Source organism: Vespula pensylvanica, chromosome 1, assembly GCF_014466175.1.
Source record: "Vespula pensylvanica isolate Volc-1 chromosome 1, ASM1446617v1, whole genome shotgun sequence".
Lineage (NCBI taxonomy): Eukaryota > Metazoa > Arthropoda > Insecta > Hymenoptera > Vespidae > Vespula > Vespula pensylvanica.
The window spans coordinates 15,545,593-15,554,737 of NC_057685.1; the positions used below are offsets into that span (position 1 = coordinate 15,545,593).

The following is a 9,145-nucleotide window of genomic DNA, read 5'->3' on the forward strand; positions in this document are numbered from 1 at the left end:
CATATAATGATAAACTACGCATATAGGGAAACACACGTCCGACTAGTTACTAGAATCTTGCACTAATTAAAGACATCTAGTAATACATTTACTAAATGTGGCTAAAGAATTGAAGTTTTCTCTTCTAAGTTTCTAAGCCGCGTATCCTCTTTTGGACGTTTATTATCATATACCTGTGAAGATTCCAACGCAGCGAAGGATTGAAGATTCTTAATCTGCTCTGTTACCTTTATATATGTCCTATATATATAATATATGGGTGGATATGCACATACATTAATGTATGCATATATATATATATATACAGACATATATTTTGGTTCCTAACAGTAAGAGTCAATTTTATAAGATTAGACGAAGAGATTATCTTCTGCTTTGTACAAATGGCTTTATTTATCATTGTTTTGCGAAGTAATGTGCAGGAGAGGCAGATTAGGTATTATTTTATAAAAGGCTCCCTCTCTTTATCCACACCTCGTTTTATTTCTATTCTTCTTTTATTTATTTAAGATGTAATGAGAGCGCGCATACACACACACGCACGCGCGTACGCACGCACGCACACACACACACACACACACACACACACACACACACACACACACACACACATACACATATGTACACAAATTACAGAACAAAAGTTGGTTTTTATTATTGCACCCAAAGTTACACAAATCTTTTGGAACATTATCTTTCTGCTATCGATAACATTTAACATTGTAGTTAAAGGAATGTTAGTTTAATATATTAACATAAAAAAATTAATAATCTCTTTTTTATATATTCTTAACTCTTATCTTTTGCTCATTTAGATAATACTGGAATATACAGAATTTTATATAATTTTACTATGTTGTATATATTTATTGCAAATATATTAATTATTTTGAAAGTATTATTCTATGTCACGATAATTAAAATTTGATCATATAAAGTACGTGATCGATTCAGAAAGAGAGGTGTTCGTTTATGAAGATTTGACAATCATGCCAACTTTTTTTTCAAGAGTACTGACTTTTTGTATAAATGCGTCATATGTAAATATTTATTATTTTTACTATATGTAACAGATTATGGATCTCGTCGTATTAGTTGAGGTACGAAATATTGTATGCGAATCGTATAATTTATATTCCAACGATATATACATATGTGTGTATGTATGTATATGTATATATGTATATATATATATACATACGTCTGTGTATATATATTATATGATATGTTAAAAAAAGTTAAGAGAATAAAGAAAAATTTATTTTTACGATTCAGCTAATGCGGCGAAAATAGTAGAAGCAGTTCTTGATTTTTTTATAATTTGTTATTCAATCTAACGAATGTTAAAAAAAAATGTTCTCTATTATAAACGTTGTAAGTTTTGTTTTTTGGTATTACTAACGTGTAAGCTTAATCTTTTAAATTAAACATTTTTCTATAATAGCAGCTACACGATTTATTCTATCACCCAATGGAGCCCCCAACAAATTATTATTGATTCTTATGTTTGCATTTAAATAGAACGAAAAAATAATGTAACAAGGATAAATGTACAAATAAAAGTGAAAGCGAGTATACTCAGTCTTGTCTACACCTTTATTGATAATGTAAAAAAAGGGATCATTTTGATTTATATGCTTGACGTGTTATTATGTACAAGTATCTGTTTGAAAGACGTATACTTGTATTTTAAGTCTTAATAATTATTGATGTTGTGTGTATAACAAAAAATACAGTAAGTCATGACGGCGATTTAAAATAAAGAACATTGGATGCAACTAAAATTAATAAGATAAATTATACGTTAAGTCTTGTTAAATATAAGCAAATGCGGTTTTATGTGTAATTTACTCAAATCCATATTTGAGAATCATTAGAAAAATGAATGTAAGATAGTTTCCTTTCTCACATTTAGTATATAAGAGGAAAAAAAATTGAAATAATACATAAGAAAAACAAGTACAATGCATTAAAAAGCAATAGTGTTAAGGCGATACTATATACTGCTCGAAGTACTTTTAGATATTTGACATTTATCATATTATACTTTACTGCAAAGCTTTCTACTTTTGATTCCCTTAACAATGCTATATGATAATTGCTTAATTTATTTACTGTAAAGTAAACAATATTAAGACATTATAAATAATTGATTAAATATTTTATAGTTATTGTAGAAAATAAATTACTTATGTGTTTTTATAAAAGATATGTTTTCATTTAAATCAGAATAATTAATCTGATATACATTTTTACTTCATTTGATATACTTTAAATAAAATATAATCAATTACTAAAATGTTTTTTTGCTGTATTTATTTTTTTATACCTAAATATATATAATGTACAATATTTTTGGTATATCTAAATATTAAATTCTATTATAAAAACTCATTGTTAAAGAATTAATAATTTTTGATATATTAATACTATAAGTTCAGAATTACATGATTTATATTATAAATTTATAATTTTTGCATTAAGGCTTAATATTTCTGCAATATAATCACACTGATCAAAATTGATAAAAACAAGATAAAATAAAGCTGATATTAATGATATAAATGATAATAAAATTACAATCTTATAATTCCAGTCAATCAATGTCTTACAAAGGAACATGAAAATTGTAAAAATAATATGTTTATATAAATAATAACATCATTATAGAAATTTATATATTGTAAAAGTAAGTCATTTAAAAAACAATTTAATAAAGGTTAATAAAATTACAATTAACACAGAATTAAAACCAAAGTCTATTTCAAAAGTTCTTTGTGTAAAAAAATTATAAAAAACGTGATTATGTTTAATTTGTGTATTGTATTACTTGTATATTGACTACTTTTGAAGAATACTTGATCTAATTTTTAGATGTTGATTTCAAAAAATTTAATATTATATTTGATAATTAAAGCTTTAAAAGTATCTATTTTTCTTTTTAGCATTCTTTTTTCTTTAGGGCAACGAGGTCATTAGCTTTATCTTCTTTATTTTATAGAATTCTTTCTATCTCTTTATGACACCTAATCTCTTTCTTTTAAATATAAACTATACAGTAATTTGCTTTCCCAAATAAATAAAAAAGAATAATCATAAAAAAAACAACTGTTTTAATATAATTATAATATTAATATTTTCAAAATGTTAACAATTTTTTAATTTAATAAAATATTAACTAAGTATAAATATATTATATATTACCTTATTATAATTATATAATTATAATTTTATTCATTAAGCTTATCACTGATACATAAATTACTAATTATTTATTTAAATTATATATAAGATACAAAATATGAAATTTCATTTTATAAAGTACGTGTAACATTATGATTCAATTAAACGTTTTACATTGTTGGTATTCCATAATAAAAATTTACAAATTGTATCATGTAAATATACTTTATCACTGACTAACATTTCGAAAAAATAGTAAAAATGGCGGATTAGAAGTAAATTCATTTTTACAACGTTTAGAACACACGGAATCGATGAATTATCATTGGTCAAGAAAAGAAGATGGCGGATAAGAGATGCTACTTCACTTTTTAAAACTAGAATATTCTACCCTAGAAACGTTCTTCTTACATATGTACTTTATATATCTGAAAAAGAGATATAATATAAAAGATGAAATATATGTTATGACACGAATAAATAAATTGTTAATACAGATAACTTAGATCGATATAAAATATAGTGAATTTTACATTACGTAATTAATAATTATTACCTTTATGATATATAATATGTATGAAATAAAAAATTTTTCTTTGTAATTTTTATTTTATAAAAAAAAAAAATATACCTTAATAGGTAGTTACACTATATTCGTGCTTTTAAGAACAAATTTCTTTTAAAGACAATAAATAATTTAAGGGGAAAAATGTATCTTCCGGTCATTTATTAAGTATTTGAAACTAATGACGCATATGACAGTTTGTCATAAAATTTTCTATCGAATTATAAATAATAATGACAAATGCATGCGCGTAACGATTACACGCATATAGAAATCAAAGTGCATATTTCGTGAATATGAAATTAAACGCGTACAAAAGAAAACTAAAGAGAAAAAGAGAAATAGACTTGGAAGCGATTTCAAAATTGCGCGCCAAGAGAAAGGCACTGTGACCCGTCGAATCATACCAAATCGCACGAACGGCCGAAAAGGCATCCGGGACTCTTGCTGTCGGCCATAGTGGAAATGGCGGGTGTTAGCTTACGTGAATGACGGCGATCGTGCTTGAGATTATCGTCAAAAAGCAAGTGTTCCGTGTGTGTTTCGCGGCACGGAAGCGATAACTCAGTGTCATATGATTCATCTGGAAGGTAAAGATGCAGAATGTAGCACAAGGAACAACCTCGGATAGCCAAAAACACGAAAAATCAGCGAGCGTTCACCACGATACTGGGAAGACGTCGTCGACTCCCCAGTCCTCGAACTCTAGTCCCACCAAGTCGGAAACCGAGACCTTTTCAGAATTGCAGCCACGCTTTATGACAGACTCGTCGGAGAGCGAAGAAGACAGCGTTTCAGAGGTAAACGCAAAACCAACTTATATTAAGGAATAATATCTTTGTGATTCGAGGCAAGAAACAAGAAACATGAATGTGTATGTGTGTGTATGTATGTGAGAGAGAGAGAGAGAGAGAGAGAGAGAGAGAGAGAGAGAGAGAGAGAAAGAAAGAAAGAAAGAAAGAGAGAGAGAGCCCGTCCCTGCATCGAGTCATCCGTTCGTGATCGCTAGACTTTCGACGAGCGCCTCTCTCATGGGACACGTCAATCGCGACGAGTCGCGCGCGTGCATTTCTACTTCATTAACCAAAAATACGTTCCTCGTTTTTCTAGGAACAAGACTTATATGCGTCTTCTTGCATTAGTGCCGGTACGATGAAAGAAACGATTAATTTATAAGAATTTATTAGGAATTATTTTGTTAGGAACGCTTCTCGCGTTTTTTCGAGATCTCTCTCCACGTAGTAGTACGCATGTACTTATTACCATTAGGTACGATCTCATTTCGATCCAACTACATATATATATATATATATATATATATATATATATATATATAGCATACGAATGAAGTCAAAATTTTTTCAGCAAAAAAGAAACTATTCGAAAATGATTAATTTTGTCATTTCGAGTTCTTGCCATCTCGTTGTATAGAAATTTTTGTATCGTCGTCTACTAGGAGCCCGTTGGTATCATTCTCTCGTCTGACTTTGTATTTAACATCGAAAACATTCTTTCTTTAACAAATGTGGAATTATGTGTCGTATATCGTAGCTTACTACCTTCGAAGGGAAAGGAAAGAGGAAGTAGAGGATAGAAAAGGATAGATGAGCGGGAGGGGTAGCGAAAGAGGAGTGGGAGGAAGGGAGAGGAAAGAGAAAGAGAGAGAAAAAGAGAATGAAGAAAAGGAAGAGCGAAAGAACGAGCGAATGAGCGAACGAATAAACGATAAAGGAAATTCGCATAGAGAAGTTATATAATCGGAATGTATGCGTTAATAGGTAGCGAACGCCAGTGAAGATTCAGTGCACAAGAGACAATTGCAAGTCTTCTCTGCTCTTGCAAAACGTGCAGACGATCCTTCAATACTTTCCTTCTCTCCTCTCATCCTCCATTATACAGTCTATCTATCCCTCTTTTTCCTGCATCTTCTCCGAAAGCTCGTCCTTCAGCACTTTTATATTACTCTCTCGGAGACAAAGAAGTCCATAAAAATTATCAAAAATAATATGAAAAGCCGTATCATCATCGAAAAACGTATCTTATACGTATATCATTGGTGCCATTCGGATGGTTAAGATTCGTGTGCCATCTCGTGTCTCTCTCTTTCATATATCCACATGACTGCAAGTGTGTATATACACGCCGCTTGAAATTTCTTAGTGGCATGCTGCATAACCATGCGCGTGCGCATACACGGATGGACGCGCGCGCGCATGTACGTATGGCATGTCTATGAATGTACGCGTACACATACTCGCGATGGAACTTGCGCTTACTGGATACGGGCACGCGTGCGCGTGTGTGTATATGCGCTTATGTACGCGTGCGCGCACGCGCTCTACGCATATAGCGACATGTATATGTATATAGCATTGTACAAGTGTATCCTTGCTATATAACCATGTACTATGTCGGGCGCCACCCAGCGGATTTCGTTTGTATTTCTCACGTTTGGTGCGTGTTCATGAAGGCTTGTCTGCTCGTTTATATATTCCTCGCTCGCTCGGTCGCCTTCCTTCTTGTTGTTGAACGCGTGTGCGAGGAAATACTCCGGAGCAAGACCACCATATTCTATAATTTACGAAAAACCTTCGCAGAATTTCGTCTTCTTTCTTTCCCGTTCTTCCCCTCCGATCACCTTTCTATCCAGTCTTCTTCCTGTCTCTTCCCCCCTCCCTCTCCCTCTCTACCGCTCTGTCGTTCTTTTGCTCTCTTGCGCGCTTTTAAGATCGTGTTCGTTATTGAAAAGAGTGGAAGACAACGGTCGTGAACACAACGCGAATGCGCCTGAACCTATTAATTTTGGAACAGGGCAAAAAACTAAGTTCTAGCGTAGGTACGCATGAATAGTTAAGCGAGGAATTGCTAGCTTTGTGTGTGCTTCTTGGAATGGCTGCACATTATTCTTGTAACCGTTTAGTTGCCAGGTTATTCTCATACTTTCACTCGCGAATTTCTTCTTCATCTTTACATATTCATTTTTACCGATTATTGTAAAACGAGAGGTTTTTTTTTTTATATTAACGAAGTTTAAATGGACGTAGTACGCGTTTAAATTCCTTCATTTACATTCCTCTTCGTTAATTCAACGTGGCCTTTATACTATATATTATTCATCGTCTATAAATAATTTATATTATTGCATTGTGCTGATATCGCACTTCGTTTTATTAAAGATTATAATTATGTTATATGGTTGTGCGTAAAAAACGTTGATAGCTACATTTGGCGGAAATAACCTCAATTATCTAGGAGCGTCACGTTTTGTAATCGTGTCAAAGCTTGATGATAAAGTTATACCACGCTGTTCAAATAATTATACAATGAAACGTATTTCTCGTTTTATTTTCATTATTCAATTATGCTCTTAATTCTATAAAAAAAGAACGATCATGACGACTGTATTTGTTATAGGTTTTGTTGTAATTCATGGTAATATGTAATTATATTTATGTTCCTTTATATGTTCACTTAATATTTATTTACTGATGTGTTCTGTGACCAATTTATTGATCAATTCATTATATTTGATTATAGAACAAAGAAACTTAATAATTTGTAATTAAATTTATTTATTATATTTTTATTATAAATCATTTTTAAACATTAGTGTTAAATGTAAACCATAAATTTATTATTTTTTATTATGTTCATTAAAATTGTTTGATGTTTATTTGCAGAGATATCTTGTTATATCTGTAATCAAGCTTTATCTGTTGTTAGTAATGAAAGGTATCTTCTTTATGTAGTTAGCGAAGTTATGTATCTTGCTTGTATCTTCTGTATTTGTAATAATCTGTGCTTTTAATATTTCCTTTTTTCAAAACTAATATATATATTATTTTACTTTATAAATATTTTAAGATATTATTTTTCTATTGCAAGTTTATAACATATTTGATTTTTTATTTGTATTTTAGTTTTAATTAAAGATTATATAATCTTTTGATTTTATTCGCAATCCTTTGGAAAGAGTTATTTCTTTTTTTCTTTCTTAACGTAAATGTCTGACTATTTCAAGAAACTTTCTTATTTCAAGAAAAATATTTATCTAAATATTTGTATTCATACTATTAATTAATTACATAGTCAAAGCTAAAGTTGTTTTATATTATGTATATGTTTTATTTGTACATTTTTTATAATAATTATAGGTGGAGTGTTTTGCAATTGATCAAGTTGAATTGGATGAAGATAATCATCTAGAGTCATCTAAGTTTCTATTGAACCCGGAGGACCCTGAAAGGTCAGTAGATCCTGTAACTCAAGCGCGTTTGGAAGCTCTTCTGGAGGCAGCAGGTATAGGCAAATTGTCGTCAGGCGATGGGAAGCACTTGGCAGATCACGAGGTGCTCCGTCGTTTAACATCTAGTGTTTCTTGCGCATTGGACGAAGCAGCAGCAGCATTAACGCGTATGCGTAGCGATAATCCACGTACCCAAAACGAGAAGCGCTCGCTTGTGGAGGCCTGCACTGACGGCGACGTTGGTACTGTAAGAAAGTTGCTGACAGAAGGTCGCAGTGTTCACGAAACTACGGAAGAAGGAGAGAGTCTGCTCTCTCTTGCTTGTTCAGCTGGTTATTACGAACTTGCTCAGGTTTGTCTTTGTTTTCTTATTTTAATACTACATTTTAGATCTATTTATATTAGTAAATGTATGTGTATTTATTCAAATATTATGAATTTTTAATATATGCATCATCAATTGTATATATGTATGCAATTTTAAAAATGCATGATGCACATAAACGTTATACGTGTGGATAAATATTTTACGGTACACACGTCTAACTTATAAGTTTATATCTTTATAGTTAACAAATATTTTATTTTTTTTTAACTATTGTATTAATTATTCTGTATAAATAAAGACAAATATAAAATTCATTTTAATAAGATAATTATAAAATAGTAATAAAACGAAAAATAACGTGATAAAATAAATCAGGATAAAAGAAAGTAAAAATAATAATATTAATTTTATACTTTAAAAAATCCCTATCGTTATATATTATAATAAAATCTCTATACGATATTAGTTCAAATTTTAAGAGAGATATTGGACTTGAAATGCAAAATATTTAATATGTAAATATTTTTATAATTTCTATAGAATATATAAAAATATTATAAATAATTTATACCCAATGTATTTATATTGTAAATAATTTATATCCAATGAAATTGCATTGTATACGATATGTATGTCATATTATTTGTTATATGTAGGTATTGTTGGCAATGAATGCAAACGTAGAAGATCGTGGCATCAAAGGGGATTGTACCCCTCTGATGGAGGCTGCCAGTGCAGGCCATGTGGATATTGTAAGCTTACTTATAGCACATGGAGCTGATGTTAATGCTCAGTCAACTTCAGGTAAGATAATACTGTATAA

General features: G+C 30.4%; 1 protein-coding gene across 4 annotated transcripts in view; it reads left to right on the forward strand.

Moving 5' to 3' along the window:
• The first annotated feature begins 4,190 nt into the window (after positions 1-4,190).
• Positions 4,191-9,145, forward strand: part of LOC122633759 (ankyrin repeat domain-containing protein 17-like) — a 19,189-nt gene continuing 14,234 nt past the window's right edge. The window contains exons 1-3 of one of the 4 annotated variants that reach the window (XM_043822102.1): positions 4,191-4,548; positions 7,903-8,346; positions 8,979-9,126. In XM_043822102.1, coding sequence (XP_043678037.1) covers positions 4,345-4,548; positions 7,903-8,346; positions 8,979-9,126 — 796 coding nt within the window. In that variant the 5' untranslated portion in view covers positions 4,191-4,344. Of the gene's footprint in view, positions 4,549-6,136; positions 6,585-7,902; positions 8,347-8,978; positions 9,127-9,145 lie in introns of those variants that run through there. The other 3 variants (XM_043822094.1, XM_043822108.1, XM_043822115.1) reach the window with 3 other exon arrangements.